General features: G+C 53.1%; 9 protein-coding genes across 9 annotated transcripts; 7 read left to right on the top strand and 2 right to left on the bottom strand.

The window, feature by feature from the left end:
* Positions 1 to 22: 22 nt before the first annotated feature.
* Positions 23 to 1897, top strand: GLOTRDRAFT_77707 (ArfGap-domain-containing protein). Its single transcript, XM_007868932.1, has 6 exons — positions 23 to 155; positions 203 to 321; positions 387 to 587; positions 643 to 1323; positions 1375 to 1720; positions 1773 to 1897. The coding sequence occupies exons 1-6, from the start codon at positions 87 to 89 to the stop codon at positions 1806 to 1808; spliced, it is 1452 nt and encodes a 483-aa protein (XP_007867123.1). The 5' UTR covers positions 23 to 86; the 3' UTR covers positions 1809 to 1897.
* Positions 1898 to 2076: 179 nt separating this feature from the next.
* GLOTRDRAFT_116629 (Adaptor protein complex sigma subunit) lies at positions 2077 to 2945 on the top strand (the record flags this gene model as incomplete). The annotated part of the gene is made up of 6 exons (XM_007868931.1): positions 2077 to 2100; positions 2155 to 2214; positions 2277 to 2348; positions 2399 to 2519; positions 2575 to 2627; positions 2688 to 2945. The coding sequence occupies 6 exons, from the start codon at positions 2077 to 2079 to the stop codon at positions 2787 to 2789; spliced, it is 432 nt and encodes a 143-aa protein (XP_007867122.1). The 3' UTR covers positions 2790 to 2945.
* A 2307-nt stretch (positions 2946 to 5252) lies between these two features.
* On the top strand, positions 5253 to 5678 carry GLOTRDRAFT_43454 (uncharacterized protein; the record flags this gene model as incomplete). The annotated part of the gene is made up of 1 exon (XM_007868491.1): positions 5253 to 5678. A coding segment is annotated over one exon (426 nt), but the record flags the coding sequence as incomplete, so codon positions are not given.
* A 2396-nt stretch (positions 5679 to 8074) lies between these two features.
* GLOTRDRAFT_139354 (uncharacterized protein) lies at positions 8075 to 9172 on the bottom strand. Its single transcript, XM_007868930.1, has 4 exons — positions 9067 to 9172; positions 8897 to 9018; positions 8425 to 8838; positions 8075 to 8374 (listed from the first exon to the last, which is right to left on the bottom strand). Exons 1-4 carry the CDS (start codon positions 9104 to 9106, stop codon positions 8285 to 8287), a joined length of 666 nt encoding a protein of 221 aa, XP_007867121.1. The 5' UTR covers positions 9107 to 9172; the 3' UTR covers positions 8075 to 8284.
* Positions 9173 to 11174: 2002 nt separating this feature from the next.
* On the top strand, positions 11175 to 12329 carry GLOTRDRAFT_130244 (uncharacterized protein; the record flags this gene model as incomplete). Its single annotated transcript, XM_007868929.1, has 2 exons — positions 11175 to 12014; positions 12075 to 12329. 2 exons carry the CDS (start codon positions 11175 to 11177, stop codon positions 12327 to 12329), a joined length of 1095 nt encoding a protein of 364 aa, XP_007867120.1.
* A 1294-nt stretch (positions 12330 to 13623) lies between these two features.
* Positions 13624 to 15837, top strand: GLOTRDRAFT_43584 (thiamine diphosphate-binding protein; the record flags this gene model as incomplete). Its single annotated transcript, XM_007868504.1, has 7 exons — positions 13624 to 13893; positions 13947 to 14076; positions 14131 to 14233; positions 14287 to 14429; positions 14486 to 15420; positions 15490 to 15528; positions 15580 to 15837. 7 exons carry the CDS (start codon positions 13624 to 13626, stop codon positions 15835 to 15837), a joined length of 1878 nt encoding a protein of 625 aa, XP_007866695.1.
* Positions 15838 to 17390: 1553 nt separating this feature from the next.
* On the top strand, positions 17391 to 19052 carry GLOTRDRAFT_42684 (monocarboxylate permease; the record flags this gene model as incomplete). The annotated part of the gene is made up of 6 exons (XM_007868439.1): positions 17391 to 17744; positions 17798 to 17961; positions 18013 to 18101; positions 18155 to 18385; positions 18456 to 18834; positions 18893 to 19052. The coding sequence occupies 6 exons, from the start codon at positions 17391 to 17393 to the stop codon at positions 19050 to 19052; spliced, it is 1377 nt and encodes a 458-aa protein (XP_007866630.1).
* A 323-nt stretch (positions 19053 to 19375) lies between these two features.
* GLOTRDRAFT_77698 (MFS general substrate transporter) lies at positions 19376 to 22257 on the bottom strand (the record flags this gene model as incomplete). The annotated part of the gene is made up of 8 exons (XM_007868928.1): positions 19376 to 19813; positions 19871 to 19919; positions 19974 to 20219; positions 20277 to 20846; positions 20901 to 20924; positions 21438 to 21483; positions 21955 to 21990; positions 22053 to 22257. The coding sequence occupies 8 exons, from the start codon at positions 22255 to 22257 to the stop codon at positions 19433 to 19435; spliced, it is 1557 nt and encodes a 518-aa protein (XP_007867119.1). The 3' UTR covers positions 19376 to 19432.
* A 1067-nt stretch (positions 22258 to 23324) lies between these two features.
* Positions 23325 to 24495, top strand: GLOTRDRAFT_94274 (uncharacterized protein; the record flags this gene model as incomplete). Its single annotated transcript, XM_007868927.1, has 3 exons — positions 23325 to 23741; positions 23799 to 23919; positions 23978 to 24495. The coding sequence occupies 3 exons, from the start codon at positions 23325 to 23327 to the stop codon at positions 24493 to 24495; spliced, it is 1056 nt and encodes a 351-aa protein (XP_007867118.1).
* Positions 24496 to 24633: the final 138 nt, after the last annotated feature.

The following is a 24633-nucleotide window of genomic DNA, read 5'->3' as shown; positions in this document are numbered from 1 at the left end:
AACTTGGAGGACGCGCCTCGTCCTCGTCCTCTTCCCTAGAATCCTTACCGGCTACAGCTGTTACTCTGCGCACAGAATTATCGACAATGGCTGATCCTTCGAAGGCAGAGACGGAACAGGTATTCAAGGTGCTCAAGTCGCAGAAGGCGAACAAGGTAAGCCTCTAGTTGGCTGTACGGTTCCAATTACCGAAATTTCGTAGATGTGTTTTGATTGCCAAGCTCGAAATCCGACATGGTCGAGTGTTACGTTTGGCGTATATATCTGTTTAGACTGCTCGAGTGTGCACCGTAATATGGGTGTTCACATCAGTTTTGTGCGGTGAGTGAATCGTGTCGCGGCATACAGAACCGTCGCTGAGCTCAAGCTTCGACCACGATCGTCAGGTCCACTAATTTAGACAGCTGGCAACTAAACCAGCTGCGTACTATGAAAGTTGGAGGCAATGCGTCTGCGACAGAATTCTTTACTCGGCACGGAGGATCTGCGCTCCTCAGCGACTCGGACACGAAGCGGAAGTACACGAGCAGAGTTGCGGAGCTGTATAAAGAAGAACTCGCGAGACGCGTCAAGGAGGATGCTACGAGGTGAGTCCGCCAGTTCCTAATGCACCTAAGGTCGGAATTCTGACGGCCTAGACAGATTCCCTGATCGGATATTCGTCGAGGGGATGGCTGATGTCGTTGTTCCTGCTGCCAGCAAAGCCGAGGCGGGTGATGACGACGATTTCTTCTCATCCTGGGATAAGCCCAAAGCTGCGACGCCTCAACCGACTCCGACTGCGTCCAAACCCCCGACGATTGGCCGGACGACAACGCCAGCATCCCGGACGGTCACATCGTCTTCTCTGCGATCCAACTCAACCTCGAGCACCGCCAACCGGCCTGCGAAGCTCGGAGCCTCCCGCCTGAATTCCGCAGGATCGGCCGTATCGCTGTCCACTCCCGCCGCGTCTGCGCCAAAAAAGTCGAAACTCGGCGGGCTCGGCGCGAAGAAGGCAGCGGCACCGCTCGACTTTGAGGAAGCGGAGAAGAAGGCCGCGGAGGAGGCTGAGCGGATAAAGCAGCTGGGGTATGACCGGCAGAAGGAGAAGGAGGAAGAGGAGCGGAGGAAGAGGGAGGCGGACTTGCTCGAGGCGGCGGCGGCGAAGATGAAGGCCATGGAGTTGAATACCAAGGCGGCGACTGGCGGGACGGGTGGAGGACTCGTCAGTCCCAAAGGCAACGGCATTGGCAATGAACGGCTCGGGATGGGCATGAAGCGGTTAGGATTCGGCGGGATACCGGTCGCAGCGGCTGTCGCGGCATCATCGTCTAGGAGCAGGTAAGCCCATCTTAGCTGCAGCTCCATTTGTTGATTAAACATGATCGCCAGTTCGGTGCTGGACGACGCGCCCACAACGGCTCGGGATAAATTCGGAAATCAGAAAGCCATCTCGTCCGACATGTTCTTCGGCCGGGGCTCGTACGACCCAACGGCGGTCAGTGAGGCACAGCAGCGGCTGCAGGCGTTCCAGGGTGCGACGTCCATCTCGTCCAACCAATACTTCGGGCGGGACGAGGAGGACGAGATGGCCGCGAGTATGAGTCAAGATGGCGCGCTCTTGGGCGACGGCAGTCTTGCTGGCTTGGAAGTGGCAGCGCGTGATGCCATCGCCAAAGTCTTGGCCAACCCAGATGTGCAAAGTGCCGCCGAGAGTATCAGGTCGGGCGCTTTGAAAGTAAGTCTTGATTTTCTAGCGCTCTTTCCTCCATATTGACGCCGTCTGGTAGTTGTCCGACTACCTTGCCCAGATGTCGGAGCGGTGATTCTTGGCTGTGTTATTTCATTTGTGTTCTCAGTAGTAGGATAGGGTTTGTGTGGATTATATCGATTATAGTAGGCTGTCTGTCTCGTCAGGAGGGCTCGGGTGAAAGGCATATATACTTCGAACATAAGCTACTGCAAGGTTCTATCCACTCGCAATTAGAGCGCGGTCAGTGGTGGAAGGCATTTGCCGGGCCCCACGTGCATATGCACCACTCCGAACGCTTGCTTCGCGCCATCGCTGACTGTCGTTGCATACCCTGGCGTAAGATGATCAGGTTCATCCTGGTACAGGTTAGAACGACATTCACATATGCCAGGATCTATGTTCGCTCATATAGCCTGCAGAATCGGCAGGGCAAGACCCGTCTGTCGAAATGGTACGTACCGTACGACGACGACGAGAAGGTACGAGACATAGTACTACGCTTCAGGATCCGCGTCTTACTCAACTCAGAGCTTGACTTAAGGTTAGACTACGTGGTGAAGTGCACAGACTTGTGGCCCCGCGGGACCAGAAGTATCAGTCGAATTTCGTTGAGGTACGCTACATATGGAATTAATGATTATTGTAGTTAACTCGTTTGTGAAGTTCCGAAATTACAAGATAGTATACAGGCGATACGCGGGCCTATTCTTCTGCGTCTGCGTCGACGCGAATGATAATGAGCTCGCATACCTGGAAGCGATCCACCTTTTCGTCGAAGTCCTGGGTAAGTGATGCCAGTCGGTCCTGCCGCTCTGTTCTCACCGTTTGCATACCGCAAGATTCTTTCTTTGACAATGTGTGTGAGCTTGACCTGGTCTTCAACTTCTACAAGGTACGGAGCCGTTCGTTGTACAGCTGGAGGATCCATTGTGATGTCGTTCCTGATTAATAGGTCTACGCAATCCTGGATGAAATCTTCCTAGCGGGAGAGATCGAGGAGACCAGCAAAGAAGTGGTGCTATCAAGGTTAGATGTGTTGGATAAGCTCGAATAGGGTCGTTAGCATGTCCCGGACTGACGTCGCCGTCCTCTCACGAAGTTACGTGTATGATAATATCCATGAAACCAGCTATCTAATAGAGCTTATATCGCTTGGCAATCAGCGATTTCCTGCACTTCTTGACATACGGAACGAGATATTAGCTTCGGACTCAATGACCCTGGCTCGGCATTACAGCGTGTGTCTGCTCTCCCTGGACCCCATGCTGCTGTCACTCTCACATAAGAGCGAGATGTCAATATGTGACGGCTATCATCGCCGTCTCATGAATATGACCACAGACATTACCTCGGTAACATTGGCATGCGCTGAGAGACTAAACCGCTGTGGTACTCTGTGGACTCCGGCATACAAAACTACAAGGCAGCAATCACCCACAAATGTGTGCGGGCTGTCCTTAGTTCCCCGAGTGATTCGCACCGGATCGCCACCGGCCCCAATGACCGCTCTACGTCCTGAAATACTTGCCAACATGTCACGGAAGTGAAACAAGCTCTACATCAATATATGGGATTGTGATGGGATACCCAATAGTAGAGAGTGGGAAGGACGAATATCCATGGCGCCTATTACCAAGGACCTCTTTGACAGGGGTCTTATCAGCGGGTACGACTACTTTCAATAGGCTTCTGGTATGTCCGCTGACCTTCACATAATAAGGTTGGACGTCCGACCATCAGCTGAATTGTTTGTAGGGACTCCAGCGGGTAGGTGCGGAATGAGACTCTCGGAACAATCCAGCCCTCCTCCTCTCCTCTTCTGTCATCATGGACACCTCAAGACGGAAGAGCATTGTGGATTCCACCCGCCATTCAACGTCTTGTATGCTCCGCTAGCCGATGTGCTGCTCCGGGTCTTTGGGTTCCCATGTTCCACCAACCATCACCAAGCGTTGGTGCCGTACAACGCGCTATCGATTGCACTATCTGCCGGAGATGAATACCGGAGACGCGTCCGCGGAATTATGGCATCTGAGAAACGTTTTATCGAGCTAGCGCGATGTGAATCTTGGTGACGCCAGACTCCTTCAGTGTGTGAATGCGATGAAGTCTATATTCGCGAGGGACTGTGTTATTGGGCGACAACGGAAAGGGGTCACCCCACCCTACTTCTATTTTGCTTCTTACGATCGATGCACATGAGGACTTACAGTATCACAAAGATGCTGGCAGACAACTGTTCGCCTCTTCGACCCAAGCAGATACGTCCTCTACCTTGGCCATCCAGACGGATCCTCTTCAGAAGCGCGGAGCGGCGGCCACTAGCACAGGCATGGAGGATTTGGATCCGCTTCTTCTTAACATTGACTTACTGGCGTAGGACGCAAGCCGAGGGACGAATCTGTCCGAGCTCGATACATTCCGAGACTGTGCTGGCCGTTCTGCGAATAGATTCTAGGTAAGCTTGGCGCCCATTTATACTCATACCACGCTGCCCGAATTCTGATCGTCGAGCCTGCGCTGCGCAACGGTCGGAAACATTTCCGTTATTGTCTATTACCAGTGACATTTGCGAGGAATGTGTCCTGACCTTATCAAGTTTTGTAGTCCCTCACAGACTTTAGGGACAGCTAAGCACAATTTAGTGTGCCATGACGGCGTACTGCACCCTCACGAGGAATGGTGCCCTAGAGATTATACATGGCCGGCAGTGGCTGCCAGAGACACATGTTATCACGCGGTTCAGAGACAGACATTTGCAGCGTGCGATTTCACCTCCAGTCACAGCAGTTGGTCCACCAGCTCTTTGTGCTGGGAAAGGACTCAGAGACCTGCTGCAGTATACTCGATCTGTGGCATATTACTCGAATATTTGTGGCTCCCAGCCAATGCCAGATCCGGACAAGTGAGATAGATCTGGTGACGTGACGATACCTTCTCAGGCTTCGCAGAGTTTGCGTTGACTTCATTCGGATCATGTATCGCGACAAAGTACAACAACTCCTACTCCTACCTTGGTGAGATGTGCAACGACGATCTTCTTCGACCCGTCTCATGTCAATGATGCGTATCAGATGATTTCACCCAGTATACCTGTGCTTCCAAGAGCGGGCGGTGGAAGCGAGGAAAATATCAATCCAATCGCCGCGCACCTGCCAGATCCACAGGGTAAGTTCAGTTTAACTAGTAGAGCTGTCTGCTTTTTCTTCTCCATATATTTTGCGATGGCCGTGCATGTCCAATAAAAGTGCAAGATGACAGACGTAGCCCGCTGTTTCCTTATAATGACATGGGCCGATGGATTGATGCGGAGCAACGATATATCGATGGCCTCGCCGTCAGCTGGCACACTCCTCAAAGGCTGACCAGTGTGCTGAATGATAGCGAGGCCAGTCGAGGACATTGGGTTGGCATATTACCAGCAGTCTTTGAATTCCCTTGCTTTCGCCGCCGTGGCCGATGACTGAGGTTTGCTGACTACGATGCAGTTGAAATCCGATCTATAGAGCCTGCTGATACCATATTCCTCCGCCATTCAGTCCTTTGGCCTGATCAAGCCGTGTCCTACGTATGCTTACCCGAAGACGAAAAAGGCAAACACTATGGCGCATTCGTACAGGAGACTAACTCTCCGATATGTGTTGTATCACTCTTTGCAGAGCCGTTGCCATGTGCAGTACCTGAATTCGATAGCAACAGTACTATAGCTGTTCGCTTTCGGAAGTTCGCATGCGCTCCTTCGTACCAGGGGCGAGGCATCGGCACAGCCCTCTTGAAGCATGCCTTCATAAGCGCACGCACTCACCTTTCGGCAAGTGTAGTCTGGTGCGATGCTCGGTTGAGCGCCTCACGCTGGTACGAAAAGCGAGGGATGAGACCTTTCGGGGAATCATTTTGGAAAGGTGATATAGAATACACCAGGATGTGGATTGCAGTATGGTAAGACCTCGCAGTCGCTTCATTCTTCCCGAAACCTAAAGCTTCTGTTGCAGACTCTGTCCGATCGTAAGGAGCATAGAAGACCGCAGAACAATAAACCTGTTCTCATTCGTATATCACTGACGCTGCTCTCCCTGCTCTTGGAAGCACCCGGCCTGTCTTCTCTCCGTCTCTATCAAGGGGCACGCGAGTTTGACCCATATGACAGCACGCACCCTGGGATATGGAGCCTATCACGCCAGGCACATTGCGACGTTGTTGTTTCTGGTCATTCCTGCCCGGCCCCATGGCCACCCGCATTGGTTCGGGAAGACGACCCGACTGTTTCCTCATGCCTCCGTTAGTGTGTTGACTTGTGGACTGCTGCAGCCGAATTTCCTCGCCGTTTTTACGGACTGCGCAACGAGTGCAGCCTGCTGCATCTTGGGTTCGACCGGCACAAATGATATTCCGAGTATCTAATGTTACGTGGAACAAGCACGCAGGAACGACAAGACTACACTGAAGTCCTCTTGGTGCATTGATTCCTCGTGTCCAGGCAGCCCGCTGCGTTCCTTGTTACGAATCTTGCGACTTTCGTCCTCCGTCTATGTCATCTTTACAGGGTTCTCCAATTATCTTGTCAGCGGCTTTCATTATCCGTACACGTGCATCAGATCGTCCTGGCTGTAGAGCGTCAAGAGGTGATATGTTTTCTAGAGTAGCCTCTACACCCGAGGCGCTCCATTAGTGCGGCCAGAGGGCAGAAAGCAGAACGGTCTCCTCCGGAAGCTCCAGAATCAACCCAAGCAACATCTCCCGAAGATTCGCGTTCGTGCCGGCCTTCCTGCGGGGATTTTAGGGAAGCAGCTGTCCGGAAGAGGCTAAGACCACCTGAGTTTGATTAGAGTTCCGCTCTCTGGAAGCTTTTGCCTTTACACGTGTATGACAGGCCGATACACAATTATCGCGATCCGAACTTGGTACGTTTCGGGTCTCACTGTGCGTGTGATGCAATATAGGCGCATGTGTACGCACCTTGGCTGGGCACGTCGAAGGAATTTTAGTCAAGGCATCTCGATGCAGGGGGATGCGATCACGGTAAGAATCCCGGATTTTATCATGAGGCGGAAGATCATGTACTGGATTTTCTTCCTCTTTTTTTCCTATCAGGCTGGGGCGTCCGCTTAGTTACACCTGGGTGCGCTAGAAAGGACTGACGCTACGTCCGGGTAGCCGTCCGTTATCCATCGATAAAGGTAGGATGTCAGGGTCAACCTGCTATTCTATGAGTAGGATCTCGATGGGGCGCGGCAATTGCGTAAAGCGTAGCTTTCCCCTAATTATTCTCTGCTAGGCGCGCCACGGATCATGCAAGTGTTTTGTCACTCGCTTGGAACGGCCGGATACATGGTTCTACTCCGACCCAAACCCCGCGCAAGGTATAAAGAGCGTTGTAGGTGACGAAACGTCTTCATCCGCATCCCCCTGCTACAGGCCCCCTCCCCTATCTCCTATTCCTAGCACTTTCGGCTTGGTTCTCGGGCCATATCCCAGTCAACAGTTACCTGGGTAAGGTTTGTCATGCCTGGGACCTTGTCAACCTCAAGTTGCGCCTTCACGTCAATGGCAGAAGCTATTATACATCCAGCAAAGGGGCAAGCATATGTTCTCCCTTGGCGAACAGGTGCCGGCCGTTGCATCGTTAGCCTTGGTCCCGAGTCTCTGAAACAGATCAGTAGTCTTTTTCTGTTCATTCTTTTGCGCATTCATTACCCTCTCTCTCTCCCGAGCCCCTGTCGCTCTACATGCCGTGTTCTCTCCCCTGTTAGATGGCTATGAACCTGAGGGAAACGTACAGCCAGGCTCGTCAGTCTTCGGCGCACGGTATTCAGGCTCATAGCCAAAATAGTAGGGGAGACTCACTGGCGGTGTCGACTCGATGGTGGGGATGCGTTCGTTTGATGGACCCCCTTCCTGTAGTCTGCGCGATTATTCTTCTTTTACTAATGCGTCCCCGACAGGCACGGCAATTGAGAGAAACAGTGGGCCACTGCTGCAAAGATAGTCATCGTGTACTGTACATGCGCTAATACAGGCCATTAGATGTTCTATATTACAGCAGCTTAGACCACAAGAGCATCACCGAATGTTGTTGATCACGCTGATTTGGCTGAATAAGTTGAGCTTGCAATATACAACACACCGTGCCTCATGGCACAGCTACCCCGAGTTTACTCCTCAGCTCTCGCTCTATGTCCCGAAGAGCAAAACTTCCGCGGACGGAGAAATTAAGGATCACCTTAAAGAAGGCCCTCGAATAGACGATTAAGCTAGCCGCGTCGGGATGAAAACTTTCGCGGACGGGGAAACTGAGGACACGGATGCGTGAGGTAGAGTCTCATCTCCGGAGAAGCCAACGAACGTTATAGCGTTCTCACAGGGCTGGCAGACGAATAAGAAACTAGCAACATCAGCAGCGTTCCCCTTTATTCGGGTTTATTGAGTTCGTCCGTCACCTGAAGGGTGTCAATGAGTGATACGAGTGACAGATCATGCTACAGAGTAAGAGTAACTCGAGGATACAAAGAGATTATCTTCTTTCGCCACAACCCCTTCGAAAGGCTTTCGCTATGGCTTCAGTAATTCTTCGACCACACGATCTTCCGTGATCTTGGTGACGTTAGCCCCTCGGTAGTTCAGTCGACGCAGCACGTCGATCTGAATTGGCCGTCAGATCAAAGCCTCACCACATTGCAGACGCCACTTACCACTTTACCCCTCTCAAAGCCAAGCGCCTCGAACTGATCAACATGTGCCTTCTCTAATCCCGCCATCGCCACCTCGTCTCTCGAACCGCCGCCACTGCCACCATCCTTTGCCTTCGGATCCGGTCCACCTGCGTATATATGTGTCCAGTACCTCGCCGTCTCCTCGAAGCTACTCCGGCTAGTCATATAGTGCTTCGCAACCTCCGCATCTTGTGGGTCATCAGGCTCCGGAGAGCACAGCAGCGATTGCAAGGATATCAGTGTGGACTTCAGTGTCAGAACCGGCGACCATTGGTCCTTCAAGATATCAAGACAGATGGCACCTGATGCAGAGGATACATTCGGATGGTAGACCTTGGTGATGAATTTCATCTTTAGCGGTTGGAAGGGATACGAATCGGGTATCCGGATGTCCTGTGATAACGAATTGATGCCACAGCTTCACGTACAGTAAGGGCATGACGATACGCACCACTTCAAAGCGACCACCTTCGTATGGTGTCCCCTCTGGACCAGGAAATGACCCCTTCAGATGAAAGGGAGATTCGTCTACAAGGTCTAGTTGAATCTTGGAGGACTTGTCATTCTTGCAATCTACGGCGAACGATTAGTCACGCTATCATGTTGGGATGTTCGACCCACCAGCTATCTCCTTGTTTACGCGCCTAAGTCTCGCATCCATAACGTCTTGAAAGGCTTATACGAGGGTAATGGGCCAGGGACGCAAACAAGAACTATGTGGCTTGGTGGCCATGGCGGGTCCTCGCCACCCTTCTCAGAACCTAATCTACTTACATAAGCCGGCAGAAGCCGAGTTACCATTACCATTCCATATTACCCACATCCTGAATCCTGATGCCCCTTTATATTCTTTTCTTCTTCACTCCTCCTGGGCCTCCATGTTCGTACTGCTCTGGGGATACTGCACCGCGTGTGTCTATGGAACCTGCTGGAACAGAGATAGGCAGCTCAAGCTCGGAAGCGGTTTCTCGTCTGACCTGCTGTCTCTCGCCTTTTCCTCGCGCATCGATACCTCGTCATGCACCTATTTCTGAAATCCCAGAATATGCTTTGGGTCCCGTCTTGGTTATGATGCGGGATTTATATGACGATATCGCCCCTTGCGCGAGTCTCAGCGGGATTGTGGCCATAATCCCCGGAAGCTCGTATTGCAGCTTTACTGAGAAACATGCATGGGTTCGTTCGCACGATAAGCTATGTCTACTTGTGGTTCTTCGCTCGCTGAACATCGGCGCGGCACTTGTGCAACGGAAAGTAGTAAGGCCGTTCTGACTATCATTATTCACAACAACGAGCTTGCCCTCTCCGCGGTAGCTAGTTCAGCTCGCTTAACGACATCAAAGTCAGCGAGGTTGCCGTTCCTGCCTAAGTACTTTCCTTTACACCAGACTATCACGATGATTCACCTCCCAGAGAAGGCAACGCCAAAAAGAAACGTACGCTGCGGATTGTCTCGCTTCTTCCCCATCAACAATCAGATCTTCGGACCTTTTCAGTACGTGAATATTCTTAGAATGGATTTGTCAAGCATGTGCTGCTCGAAGTACTGTCGACGTACCATCTCTTTCAGTCGAAATATTCTCAAGCATGACAAACTTTTCCCATTTATGCGTCGCGCTCCAGAACAAAGAGGACATCTTGTACTGGCCATCTGGCGGACGCCGGATTCGAAGCATGTATTTTTTGTCTACTTGTAATTCATGAAAGCCTCCGTGAGTTTCTCGGCGCGAGTTTGGATCCACTGCAGTCATGTTGCCACGTTATGGCCTCGATCCAATGGCTGGAGCCGGACAGAGGTGAGCCGCATGTTCGTCGGGGCCATAGGATGTGCTTGATCTCCAGTCTATTTAGATCACTTTCTGGCGTCTGCTACAGGACGAGATTAGATGGTATATACTGAATATCCAGGCTCCAAAATGCTGCTCATCAAGCCAGGCGGAAGAAATGCCATTATTTATCCTAGACTGCTGGGTGGTCGGTATCAGGGATCCGTCCGTTCCTCTCGCACCAGCATCATTTCATGGATAGTCAGCTGCAGGTGGTACTTCACTACGGTCGACTCGATGGGAAAACTGCATGGTCCGTCCGTCATCGTTGCAGATACTAGATCTAGACCTACTCTCGGGCGGAAAATCCTTCCGCTTTCTTTCATCGGCTTGGGGAGGTTTCAAGCCAGTCTGACACGCGGTCTTCACGTGGAATAGTCGTGAGACAAGGTTTTCCGGAGAGTGCTTCGCATTATCAGTTCCGGACCATTGACTCCGATGGCAGGTCCTTGGATCCATTCTGGGACGGTCCTCTATTAATGCCCGCGGTCGCGATGCATAGGATAACGGTCTACTGGTTCCTGACGTAAACGGCGGGTATCCGGGTTGCTCCAGGATGTACACCTCGCCGCCAGACTTCCGGGTCTGCTATTTGGCGTAATTGAAAATCGATCCGCAACAATGAAAGAGGTCGACAGCAAGATCCGTGTTTCTACTTCATCCGATCTGTGGTAGTCGTGCAGGGATAGTTGCTGTGGCCTGGAACTTTATCTGTTAAACACCTTCATCATACCTGGCGTAGCTACCGTCACCTCCGTCCGATTGCTGCGACGTGCACTAAAGTGGCTGCGAAGGTGTGTAACTGTTATAGCTGACTGGTGAGCGGTGGCTCATCTACGATTCGAGGTCCATCAGACGGCTTGCTGACCGGCATCCAGTTTGGTTTCATACGGAACGATCCCAATGCCGATACCTCTGGAGGCGGGTCGCTTGATAGTAGGATATGTCGGGAATCGGGCCGACATTTGCACATTATCTCGAGTATCAAAAGGCTTCCAGGTCCCTGCAGAGCGCGCTCTCTACAACACGCTTGACTTGCGCGACCCCTCCACAACCATCACCATCTGCCGTACCTTAGCCAGACAAGGCCGACTTTCCTCCCTGGTCGAGGCTCTAACTATAGTCGCGCGTGGTGGGAGCACGGACCACAGCGGCGAGTCGCTACCCCCAGATTACTGGCACTCTGTGGCCGCTGCACTACGGAGATCTCACCGTCTACGATTCTTGAATATTTATATTGAGAATGGTCTCCCAAAGTCACAAGCATGGATTCTTCAACAATGCACGTTCCAACTCTCCGCATTTCACTGTGACCTTGACTGGGATGCAGACCTGATACAGTTCTTCAACCGACAACAAGCGCTCAGAGACTTGTACATTTTGGATTACAATGACCACGTCCCCGAAGGACCCTCCGATACTCTGCTGCAGCCGAGCGGTCTGGCTCAGCTCAGCACACTAGAGTGCACGTTCACCGAGGCTGCGAATGTGCTCATCCCTGGCCGACCGGTCGTCCATCTGAAAACATGTCTTTCAAGCTCACAGGAAGACGCAAAACGGAGGGAGGTGTTACTATTAATATCAAAAATCCGGCTATCCTCTGTGCCTACTCGGTCTATTGACCTAGGTGACCCAGCATTAGATGAATTGTCCTCGTTTACGTTGTTGATGGGAATTTTGGACTCTCGTCTCTTCAACCTGCGATACCTTGGAACGTTGTTACTACCGGTCGGAGGTAGACAGGTTCGTCGAGCTCACACCTTCCATCGTTCGCTGACCTGTAATCTGCCAACGGATATCTAGCGTCTGAGACTTTACGGTCTGCTCATGCGTATGCGTCAACTGGACTGCCTCGAACTCGAAGTGTCACATTGGGATCCAGAGCCGACTTCGGACGCCGCCCTGCGTTCCCTCTTTGGAGAAGTGCATCTATACTGTGAAACTGTCACTCGTGTGGTCTTTGTGTATGAGTTCGAGCGGTTCCTCGTTACCATCGTCAATGGCACCCGCACGGTTGACGAGGATACCAATGTGGAACTACTTTGGCGAGAAGTCTGAAGTGTTCGGCGACTACTTAACATACGTGGCTTGGTCACTAGAAGGACAATGATGAAAGAGGCCAGTCAACTGAAGGAAGGTCGGGTTCCCCTATCGCATCCTGAGTCTCTCTTACTTACGTAGAGCACGACCTTCCACGTCACAGACGCATCATTGGAGCAAATTTCTGACCTCCCAATCCACGATCAACTCAAGCTACCATGGACAATCAGGGCACGCCAGTCACTACGGCACTCATACTGGCTCAGGTACCGCTGCTTACGAAAGGGACGTGGAAAGCAGGGAGCATGTTCGACGATCATCGTGATATCCAAGTTGGGCGGCGATTGTTAGCGTCGTTTCACATCCGATATTGATCTTCTGTGGACGAACTGCTCTCACCTACATATCCCGGGCGATAAGCCCTCCGGCACGCTAACTTGGGAACTAGAGAGACTGAGATACTCCCCCGGTCTAGAGTTAGAGAGTGAGTGAGGTACGTAGCCGCCTTTGCGTGCTTTTCCTCCGGTGAAAAATCGGCGAATCTCTGCGTGCCGTGGCTGACCGCTGGATACGGAAATGCCATTGCTATTATGGACACGTTTCAAGTCTTGTCTGTGACACTGACGGTGTATGTTCAGGCATCCTCACAACGCAAATGGAAATGCCTCTTGTTGGGTAACCAAATTGGAACTATTGCATTCTTGACTCACTTCCTAATATATATTGGCTATATGCAAGGTAGCGGCCCGATCTAGATTATAGTAAAAACCTCCAAGACTACACATAGCATCATCCGACGCACTCCGCAACCCGCACGCATTTCCATGGCACAATTTTACCTGAGCAATCCTTGCCTTAACGTTGCCCGACGGCGTGAGTCGTCGCTCTATATTGACCGTGGACCCGTGACGTCGACGGCAGCACTTATCGGCGCATGATGCTGTTCCTGCTTCTATTGCATGACCCATGATTAGATCACTCTGACCTCCTGCGAGCCTAATGGCCTGGATAATGTTATACCCATTTGTGCGGCAGTATATTTACTGACGCTCAACTAGACCTCGAAGGTGTGTTGCCCAGAAAAATCCTCACGACGCGGCAGGAGATACACACACTGGTTTGCCACGCATTCGGCTGAGGTCATTTCCCCCTAACTGAACGTCGAAGATAGTAAACCACGACGTCCAAAGGATAACTCCACAGAAAGCAACGTTACCTGCTAATCCGTCCAGCCGAGAGAATCCAACTCTTCCTAGGTATAAGCGCAACCGGCATTCTGTCCGCCATCTACGCTCTCCGCAAGACCCCCACTATGCCAGGCTTCACGACAGCGTCGGTGTTCCTACAAACCCTCTCTCGTGGAGGAGTAAAGTATGCGTTCGTAAACTGGGGCTCTGACCACCCTGCGTTCCTCGAGGACCTAGAACGGCAGCGGCTGGACACTAAGGATCCGAACGGAGATACCGAGCCGAGCATTGTGATATGCCCGAATGAGATGGTCGGCCTGAGTGCTGCGCAGGGGTATACGAGCGTTACGGACAAGCCGGCGGCTGTCATTGTACATGTCGACGTAGGGACGCAGGTGAGCTCCGCCCTAGGTTCATTCATCGTCGGCAGCCTCCCAAAAACGCAAAGGCCTTAGCCGGAGCAGTACATAACGTTGACAGGGGACGAGCACCCGTGCTGATATTCGCAGGTGCATCTGCGCACAGCGTCAACGGAGAATTGACTGGTAGTAGGAATGAGTTCGTTATGTGGTTGCAAGGTGAGGGCGCATTGCGAAGCTTGCGCGGAAGTGACGATAAGTATTCCGGCACAGATGTCCCGGACCAAGCTGCTATAGTCCGCCAGTATATGAGATACACCGGTCAAATCAACAGCTCAAAGAACGTAGACAAGATGGTCATGAGAGCCTTGCAAGTGTGAGAGGGATAACCGTCAGCTTGATGTATCTCTGTCCTGACGGCACATACAGTGCGCAGAGTGAACCGCGGGGCCCTGTATATCTATGGGCCCGACGGGAAGTGACGGAGGAAGTCGTCGACGAGAGTGTGATGAACCGTCCATCGGAAGTACCAAAGTGGCCCATTGTGGCACCTTGCGCTCTTTCGCCTGACGGTGCGTTCAGTCCTGCGGTGTCCCTCAAGATTGCGATATATTGACTGCGGTGATAGTTGCCACCACAATCGCCACTGCGCTCCTCACAGCAAAATTCCCCTTGATCATCACCTCTCACTTGACACGGAACAACCCAACCGCGATGGACCCGCTTCTCGAGCTATCTGATTTGCTGGCTATCCCGCTCTTCGCGAACTGCCCTTCCACGATCAACTTCCCGTACTCTCATCCGCATTTTGCCGGCGTGTCGTACGGGACGGGTGTCTTTGAGCTGCTGCACAGGGCAGACGTTGTCCTGATCATGGACTCCGACATACCGTTTATCGAGCTGCAGGGAAATAAACCACCTGATGCAGCTAGAGTGTTCGTGATTGACCGCGGGGACGTGCTAAGGACGACTACAGGGTACTGGCACGTCGACGCAGAGATCCTGGCCAGGGCGGACGGTAGGGTTGCACTCCAGCAACTCGTGTCGGATTTGAAGAGACTGGATTCAGAGCGTACCCAGTCGGGTGAGCTCGGCATCCTTGGAGGAGACGTGGTGAAGGTCCGGAGGCAGGACGTCAAGGACTGGCATGACGCCCTCATCCAGCGTCTCGATGAAGCAGAATTGACGCTTCCCACCCGTTCGCCCGAGGCTTTCTCCTCACCGAATGTGCTGGGCGCTCTGAGAAAGACGCTGATCGCGCAGGATCTCCATCGTGACACCCTCGTCTTAAACGAGGGTATCTCCAACTACGTGGAAGTCTTTAATCACTTGAGGCCCGACGCACCAGTGTCCTACCCAGATGGCGGCATGGCGATGCTCGCCTCTGGCGCAGGGTCGCTGGGGTGGGCTTTGGGCAACGCCATCGGCGCTTGTCTGGGGGAGTGCGAGGTAAGGAAGCAAGGCGGACGGGGGTACAAATGCGTGGTAGCTGTTATGGGCGACGGGTCTTACCTCTTTGGTGTTCCTGGGTCAGCGTTCTGGATTGCGAGGAGGTACGAGACGGTAAGCTGCCTTACTAATGCCTGGTGGGCGGAATGCCGGAGGCTAACTGGTAATGTGCTTGACTGACAGCCCTTCTTGACCATTATCTTAAACAACGGCGGATGGAAGGTAGGTGTCCTTTCTCGCTGCCTTAAGTTCGGCTTCTGACTTCTTCCGAAGTCTCCGAAACTCTCGTTACGGGGCGTCTATCCAAACGGCCTGGGTTCCGGTGCCCACCCAGACAGGCTGACCGTCGGCTTCGGGCCCAGCTTGCCCGACTATTCCCAGATCGCGGTTGCTGCGAGCAGTGGGTGGGTTTATGGGCGCAAGATAGAGAGACGTGACGAGATAGAGGAGGCCATTAGGGAGGCTGTTAGGGTGGTTGTGGAGGAAAAGAGATGCGCTGTACTTGACTGTGTGTTGGAAGGTATCGAGTGAACGAAGAGGTCGGTGCCCTGTTATCCATGTTGAAGCCAGGGACCCCAGAGATCCCCTTGCGGCTCGCGGCGTATCTCCTGAGCATACTGAGTATCCTTGTAGACGGGGAGTATGTAAGATTCGCGGCTGACGGGTATGAATTTGCGCATGGCGAGTGCGGCAAGACTAATATGCCTTCCATGCGACGGCTCCTACCGTGTACCTCCTGTTATCTTACAAGGTGTGGTCCTTGTAATAGTTTCATTAGCTATAAGGCCAGAAAGACACGCCCGGCATGCCGATATTCTCAGAGTCAGCTCTGCCTTTCAGAGGCATCTATAAGGTACTCATTTGTCAATTGTACCGTAGGGTCGCGGAAATATCGAGATTTAGTAGAGTCCCCTTGACGCACCTATGCTCAGGGTACTTGAAGGCATTTCACACATTCACGGCAGGTATCTGAGAAACTCAGTCCGCATTGTGGCGGGAGTCGACTGTGCTTCAGAACTAGCCATGTAGATCTGGCTTTCGAGTCCCATTTGCGAGCTGTTACATGATGCTATACGGGATAGTGGTGAGCTATGAGCAAGGGCAGATAGGGTACCTCGGATCTGGTTAGCCCGTTAGCACTTATATTTGAGGCTGTGGACGCGGCGCTGGATTGCAGTGGAAGGCAACGTAAAGAGATCTGAGACAACTCAAATCGGGAATTGCCGATGCGACTCTCTTGCTCAGGCTGTGGCGTCTGCAATTGTCGACTCGCGCTCACCAGCAACACCCCGCATTGCCACAAAATGTCTGTTATTACAACGTATCACTGGAGCCGCACAAAGCGCGGAATAAGAACAGATCTCAGTGTTTATCATGGCGCGCCTCTGTACTGTCGAAGGCGCTAAAATAGACACACATCAGATGCAGCGCCCATACCGCCCCCAGGACATTCTCAGCCTGAATAGCCCTGTCAATCAACGTCCTATTGTCCCACTTTGCATATCCATCTCTTTCGGTAGGTACGTGTGCCTGCGGCTCTATTCGATTCGGTCTCACTTTCCCCTTTGACCACCAGTCACTTGCCATTTCCAGTGATGCGTCGCGCAAGGGTCCTGCACGAACTAGTAGCTGACGCAGTGCATTCGTGCAGGGATCCTTGAGGACGATGTATCAAGCCACTGCTTCCTCCGATGACAAGGGAGCTTGGCAAACGCCGCCCTCCCACTTGCGCAGTCCCCCCGCGCCCGACCCGCCCGGGGCTGTCCCGCAGCGATTCTGTGTGGGAACCTTACATGCAAAGGGTGCCCGACTTCCATTTCGCCAGGGGCGGGGGCGCGAATAATGATTCGCAGCGTCAATTAAGTGCTTGCACTGTTGCAAATATGCGCACGGTTCTCCGAATCCGCGATGCCGTCCATTTCGGAGCGGACGCTGCGTCTGTATTTATTGCGGACGTCCTGGAAGCAGACGCGATGCTCCAGCACACGGTTCCCCTCCTCTGCAATTGCTGCGACTCTCTTCCCTCTGCGCTGCGCTGGCTCAAGTGCGTCTGGTTCCCCGTCTGTCGGTGAGAGTACGGCGCGATGTCTTCCGACCTTGAGAAAGGGAGTCTGAGCGAGAAGAGCTACGCAGCGGGAGCTACTCTCGGAAACCCTAATGCTTCTACAACACAAGAAGCGTCTGCCTTCGCGGCATCTATCGCGGATTCGGAGCCTACTGCTGTCGACCACAACCACCACCCAGACGACGCTTTCGTCGAGGGCGGATTAAGAGGCTACCTCACCGTCCTCGGCGCATTTCTTGCGCTCTTTTGCAGCTTTGGCCTGATCAGCTCGTTTGGGACGTTCCAGTCTTGGTATGCGGATCACCAGCTCTACCGCTCGCCTTCCGCCATTTCTTGGATTGGGTCGCTGCAGCTATGGGTATTCTTCTTCTCGGTAGGTCCACTATGCTGTTGTCTTCGTCTATTCTTTTCCTACAGCTCGTATAGGGTGGATTCATTGGTCGCATCTTTGATTGCCACGGCCCTCGACTCGTTATGGTCCTCGGCGCTCTTCTACACTCGTTTAGCCTCATGATGACTAGCCTCTCTACGGAATACTATCAGTTCATCCTATGCCAAGGTATCTTATTCGGGCTTAGCACCGGCATGTTGTGAGTGCTCCTCCGCTTTGGGATGGAGAGCGAGAGTGCTAAGCCACGCAGATTCTACCCCTCTCTTGCCTCGGTCTCCACTCATTTCAAAAGGTATCGAGCGACTGCCATTGGGATTGCAGTAGCTGGGTCCAGCGTAGGTATGTTCGAGTCCGACCAACGGATACCATGCATCCTGACGGACGTTGAACAGGCGGAATTGTGTACCCGATTATGCTAGACACTCTCTTCCCGCGACTAGGATTCGCATGGACAGTCCGGATCCTAGGATTCATGGGCCTCGGCTGCTCTTCCATAGCTGTCGCGCTCGTCTCCAGGCGACCCTCTCCAGGGAAGACCCCCGCCACCCGCTGGTGCGACTGTCACATCACGAAAGACGCTCCTTTCCTGCTTCTCGTCCTCGGGAGCTTCTTGGTCTGCTTCGGTGAGTCCTACGCGCCCATCCCCATCGGATCCGCCAGCAGCCACTGATCGGACTCCGCGCACCTGTTCAGGCATATTCATTCCCTATTTCTACATCGTGTCCTACTCCGCCGCGCACGCCGTGTCCGTGACGCGCGGCATCTCCCGCTCGTTCTACCTCCTCTCGATCATGAACGCGGGCGGCGTCCTGGGACGCATCGCCCCCGCGTACCTCTCCGACGCGGTCGGGCGCTTCAACCTGCTTGTCCCGTCTGCGCTGCTGTCGGGCGTGCTGTGCCTCGCGCTGTGGACGACGGCGGAGACGCGTGGCGCGCTCGTCGCATTCGCGTTCTTGTACGGGTTCTTCTCGGGTGCTTTTATATCGGGCATCAATCCCTGCGTCGCGCAGATTTCGGAGATGAGCCAGGTTGGGACGAGGATTGGGATGTTGTATACACTGGTCTCGTTACCGTAGGTTTCACTGTTCGTGGAAGAGGCGACCGAGAACTGACTGGTTTTTTTCCTGTAGATCGCTCTTCGGTGGTCCTGCTGCTGGTGCCTTGCTCGCAAGAGCGCATGGCTCGTACATACCTATGACCATCCTGTCCGGCGTCACTCTCGTCGTCGGCTCGCTCATTATCCTGTGCTCGAAGCTGAAGATCGACCGACGCGTGTGTGCCCAAGTATAACACAACATTTTAGCCCTTCCATTTAGCATATCACATCTGTACTATATGATATTATATGCTCACGTTACCCTGTATTTTTATTGTCTCGTATCTCTTATTAGTTAATTAACATACCCGCCCTATAGCTGTCTTGTGATTGCTTTGGCATCGTAGACTTAGTCAAAAATTGCCGTAGAGAAATGACGTACGGTATGTAGATGTTGCCAGTCTCATTATTCCCTTCCTGCTTCAGGTTTCACCGCGGATCAAGCGCGACTGCTCCGACCAGGAGATGCGCCGCTACAGCCCTTGGACCGATGAACCAGAACAGGCGTTAGGCTACATTGAATTCATGAAGCGTCGATGCAGTCTATATCGTAATCATGTCATCTATAGCAGAACTAAACCATCCGTGACGGATCCTTCTCCTTGACATCCTCCTGCAGCCCTGGATCCTCCGCCCCGCCCCTCTTCTCCGTCCTATCCTCCTGCCCACCCTCAACAACCTTCTCATCCTGTCGTTCATTACCATCGTCATTGACACGAACGCCGTTCTTCTCGGCCTCCTCTCTCCGCTTGCGTTCCATCACCACGCCCTTGCGCGGCTCCAAGCCGCCCTCGTACCCGAACCACGTGAAGCGGCCGCAGTGTGGGCCGCGGAGGAGCAGGATGAGGAGCTGCCAGCCCAGGAAGCCCATGGCGAGCCCCGATGCCGCGCGCCAGCCGTGCTCGACGAAGATTTTCGTGCCGACGGACGTGCCCATTACTTGGCCGATGAAGAGCTAGAAATGGAATATCAGGCGCTTCCGTACAGACCTGACAACTCGAGAGCAGCTAACCGATAAGAGGACGACAGCGTTTAGCCGCGCTCTTGCCTTCTCATCAATGCTGCATGCAGTCGGTCAGCAGCCCGATCTGGGATATGTACACAGTAGTACTTACGTATACACCACAGTGGTCAACGAGACCTGCTGCATCTGCCTGAACACGTCCAGGCCGAAGCACACAATAATGACGGCGGCGATGTTGACTCCACCGGCACCCGTCTGTATGGACTGGAACACCAATAGCGCGAGAGTTCCGACCAGGGTGGCGTACCACGGGACCAGTCTGTCGATGAGGCGGCCGATGAGTGGACCCATTGCCACGCCGAACATGCCTACCAGGCCAAACAGCCCGATATCTACCCTATGTCATTAGAGTAACGTGAGATAAGCTACCGCGATGTCTTATCGAGCGGCTTACGTCGAGTAATGATAGGGCGGCCCGCCCAGGAGGAACGTGAGCGTCACCCAGAAATTCGTAAAATTCGCGCTCGACGCAACGTTGATCAGGCACGTCTGTATCAGGATCGGCTCTGTGACCGCAAACTTAGCCATCGTCCACAGAATCCCAAAGTACGACATGTCCGGGTTCTTCGCGGGGTAGTCGGGGAGCACAAGGTAGAGCATGGCGAGGCACAGGAACTGCACGCCGACGGCGAAGTAGTACACGACGCGCCAGGACGCGAACTGCGCGATGATGCCCGCGAGCACGCGCGCGATGAGGATGCCGAAGAGCAGGCCCGAGAGCACGATGGAGATCGCGGAGGCTTTGCGCTCCGGCGGGGCGAGGTCGGCCGCAAGCGGCATGAGAATCTGCGGGGTGACGGTCACGACGCCGACCAGGAAGCAGAGGGCTTCGAAGACGGCGAGGGAGTTTGTGATGCAGAGGCCGATGGAGAGGGAGCCGGAGAGGATAACGAGGAGGAGGATGAGCGGGCGACGCCGGACGAGGTCGCCAAGGGGTGATATTAAGACAAGACCAGTAGCATAGCTGATAGGGTGTCGTATTAGAGGTAGGACGGGAGGGGGGGACTATGGGACACACCCTGCCTGGACTAGAGTTGGAATGCTATGTGTACGTCAGCATACTGAGGGTACTAATCCTCCGATTCGAGTCTGCGAGAATTCGTGCATAGATGCATCATTCGTTGGGGACAAGCACTTGGTTTCGAGATAAATATGCATTGCAACCTCATTCAAACTCTTTCAGTAGATCACCCATCGCGCGCTCGATCTTCGATGTGATACACAGGCGGTGACTCTTCCAGGATTGAACAGGGCCTTACCCACTCGCAAGTAAGCAATAGATGCATCGAGATTGGAGCGCTGCGCTGCCTTGCAGCATCATAGTGCACTCAAGACAGGCAGTCAATGTCTTCCAGAACTCGTGCTTCAGTCTCATGCATCTCTTGCTTATTGGCGAGTAGCTGGTACTGTATACGTTTCTTACAGCTGCGTCCACTCGCAAGACACGCTTGTCCGCAACGAAGATGCATCGTGCATCATGATATCCATTCAACAATGGAGTGTGGTGGGGGACTAATGGCAGACTCTGGCAGATGATAGGGAAGAAAGCACGTACTTTGATACTCGATCGTAAGATACATTGAAGGATTTTGAGAATTCGACTATACGAATGAGTTAGCAACCAGCCTGGCCATGCCGATAACATGACAATAGGAATGGCACGTGTCAAAGGTACTGTTGGGCATTGAATATGAAGCCTCCGAAGGGGCGATGCGTGGATAGTAAGGACCTGCACCAGCAAACGCATAGTTCCCCGGACGCGCAAACCTGTAAGAGTGTCGGGCAGAGATAGCCATAGTCCAACTTCAAATTGCCGCTGCCAAAGCCGAAAAAAACATGTGACTGCTTCAAGGCTTGGCAAGACAGTTGGAACAATCGTCAAAATCCAAGTCTGCCTGCCGGTTGATTTCACAACTCCCCGTGGTTGGTGGTGGACGTATACGCCTCCCAAACGCCCGTAGTCGAGCGACAGGGTATGGTATCCGAAGCCGCTATACATGCGGGTGGAGTGATGCTCTTCCGAGCCGCGACGTTACCCGGCCCCCAGGGCATGCCAATGAATAACCACTCACTTAGCAAAGGTTGACAGTAATAGAGATTTGAGACCACTATTGCGTACACATCCATCAGTCTCAATTCTCCATTCGCATACCAGTAACTGAAAGCTCACCGAAGGTGCTCGCGAAACCGAAGGTTGCATTGAGCACCAGACCAAACTTGGGCGGGCTCTCTGGGTCGTGTCTGAGTCGTTTCGGTATCGGTAGGAATCCAAGGTCCAATGCTATCTGCTTCTTCTTGAGTTCGCGCTTACCGCCGTCAGCTGGCGGTGGCGACGCCGACAGGGTCGCCGTAGACGCTTCCGCAACGTCAGTCATGGCTGCCAAAGGTGTCGACGAGCGGACCGATTGGTATCGCCCACTCTTAAGAGACCACCGGCTCCGACAACGGCAAGCTCGAGTCTGTTTGCCTTAGTCATGGTCATTTTTGGCTCTCGTCGGAATGCCGGAGGGCGACCCATACGTGCGTACGGCGCACTTTGTGGGTTTGGGATAGCGCCACCGCGGCGAGGTGAAGCGAAGCCGTTGCGCTCTGGAGCAGACTACTTATACTGTAGTACCTAAGTATAGACGCTACGTATTTCAGCTGGAATTATAGACTATGAAGACAACGGCCATGTGGGTGTCTAGCGCGTCGAATGCACTCAACAACCAGCTACTGCAGAAACAGACTGACAGATTGGACTGTCGCCAAACGTACGGTTGTGCATCGCCCAGGTCCTACTGAGAGCGGCGAGTACTGTCGCAAACTGGCAGTACGGCTCACAAGCAATGCTGAGCGTGCAGTAGGCACTTTACGAATCTATACGATGAAGGTGAGCATTCGTTCAGGTCAGTACATCCCTTATGCCGACTCTGGTTCGTCTTGTCTGTGACTCACGGGCCTGAATGCGCGAGCAGCGTCTCCGAGAATCAGATACCTAGGCCTGGTTATAAACATACGAATATTTCTCTGCTATCGGTGACTTGCAATGGGTATCGGGATTCATGAAGAGTCTGATACTATCATATATTGCAGTATCAGGTGACTCAATAATCTCGAGACTCTCATATGCCTCCAAACTATCATCGTCCTTTTGTTTCAACCTCCCTCCGGTTCTGGCCATATCCTCTGGGGCCTGACGAATTCAATACACAGCTGTATAAGTTACCCAGTCACTTCTACATCGGATACGCGATCCCAACGTGGCGCCGTCCTACATGCCTCTGATGCCTCACGACCTCTACCCTTCACAACCCTTGTCATTTCATCTGTTTCTCACCGTCCTCAAGGATTACACGTGCTGTCCTAGGCCTATAACTATCACGACAACCCCATACTAAGGCCACGAAGCGCCTCTCAGTGCCCTCCTCTGCTTGTGGACGGGATATGCGAAGGTGCTACAATGGCCGCGAGCATATGGGACAATCTACTATCTCACTACGACCTTCTTCTTGCCGTCCTCGACCACTGCGGTCCAGCCTCACTATATAACGTGGCGAAGACATGTCGAGCCTATCACGCAACCATTTGCTCCCAGTCTCAGCTGATATGGGACATAAACCGACACCTGCTGCGATACTTCTCGGATCCCGTGGCGTTCCGGAGCCTCCAGGCGCGGACTGCGACTCTGATATCGGGGTCCAGCGCCCTGCAGTTCCTCGACCGGACTTTTTACAGGGGCTCTGATCTCAATCTCTACGTCTACGAAGACCATGCTGTGGAAGTATGCGAGTGGATCATGCAAGATGACTATATCTATCTCCTCAGACCTTGCCAGGGCCCCAATATCCACGCTGTAATGAACGCGTGGCCCCAACCGGTACGTTGCATAGAGGTGCATCCCGAGGTGATGTGGCATGTACATAAATGGATTTAGCACCTCACCTGGTTCGGCGTCCGTGAATTTATTGACTTAAAGAGGAGAAGCGATGGGCAAAGGATCCAAGTCGTGATCGCCTGTACCTCCCCAATGGAGATCGTCCTTAGCTTCAACTCCAGTACGTCCCTTTACCATACAAGCTGTTTTGACTTATCAGCACCATTACAATCATTCAGCGTGCCTGCTCAACATCATCAGTGCAGACAAAGCGTACTCGTTGTATCCCACGGCCACCTTCAAACACCGGCGTTCTCTCACTTGCTCGCGCCTCTGGTTGGGCCTCCAACCCCGCCCCCTCAAGTGCCAGGAACGAGGCTGGGCCGTGCTGAATACGCTCCCAAAAGCCGAGCAGCAAGCCGTCCACTCGTCCTTCGGAGCCGGGCGGCGGTCGATAGACGACCGCCTAACCTGGGTACTACCGCTGGGCATGACGGATATCTCTCTCCGCAGAGCTGGCGTGCCGTCCATGAAACCTCTATTAGAGGACCCAGTGCGGATGACGGCATGGGTGGTCGAATACGATCGTTGGAACAGGGCGCATCTGACGTGCAAGGGCCTTAAATCGGCTGGATTGCGATACAGATGCGTCGCAGGTACCCCTCTGGACGCACAATTCTTCGTGGATTGCGGCAAGCGTTGTCGAGCTGCGATAGACCGTGCAGGCGTCGCGCTTGTTCCGTATTCCCCCGCTTAGTAGGCCGGGGTCTCGTCCAATATGATGGGTATACGCTGATGAGTCGATTTGTACTCTCCACAGCCTTGACATGTGCAGTCTGCACATTACATCTCAATACTACAAGCTCTACTGCAATGCCCTGGTAAGCCTTCTGAA

The sequence above is a fragment of the Gloeophyllum trabeum genome (assembly GCF_000344685.1).
Source record: "Gloeophyllum trabeum ATCC 11539 unplaced genomic scaffold GLOTRscaffold_00008, whole genome shotgun sequence".
Taxonomy (NCBI): Eukaryota; Fungi; Basidiomycota; class Agaricomycetes; order Gloeophyllales; family Gloeophyllaceae; genus Gloeophyllum; species Gloeophyllum trabeum.
The sequence above is the reverse complement of the archived record's forward strand: the minus strand, read 5'-3'. Positions and strand labels throughout refer to the sequence as shown.

What these genes read in the sequence shown, in the direction of transcription:
- GLOTRDRAFT_139354 (XM_007868930.1), bottom strand. Translation starts at nt 9,106, where the DNA reads ATGGATGCGAGACTTAGGCGCGTAAACAAGGAGATAGCTG. An exon ending in AAGGTGGTCGCTTTGAAGTG is followed by an intron (nt 8,839 to 8,896) that starts GTGCGTATCGTC and finishes TCGTTATCACAG; the next exon opens with GACATCCGGATACCCGATTC. An exon ending in GCTTTGAGAGGGGTAAAGTG is followed by an intron (nt 8,375 to 8,424) that starts GTAAGTGGCGTC and finishes CGGCCAATTCAG; the next exon opens with ATCGACGTGCTGCGTCGACT.
- GLOTRDRAFT_77707 (XM_007868932.1), top strand. Translation starts at nt 87, where the DNA reads ATGGCTGATCCTTCGAAGGCAGAGACGGAACAGGTATTCAAGGTGCTC. An exon ending in AGTCGCAGAAGGCGAACAAG is followed by an intron (nt 156 to 202) that starts GTAAGCCTCTAG and finishes GAAATTTCGTAG; the next exon opens with ATGTGTTTTGATTGCCAAGC. An exon ending in TCAGGTCGGGCGCTTTGAAA is followed by an intron (nt 1,721 to 1,772) that starts GTAAGTCTTGAT and finishes GCCGTCTGGTAG; the next exon opens with TTGTCCGACTACCTTGCCCA.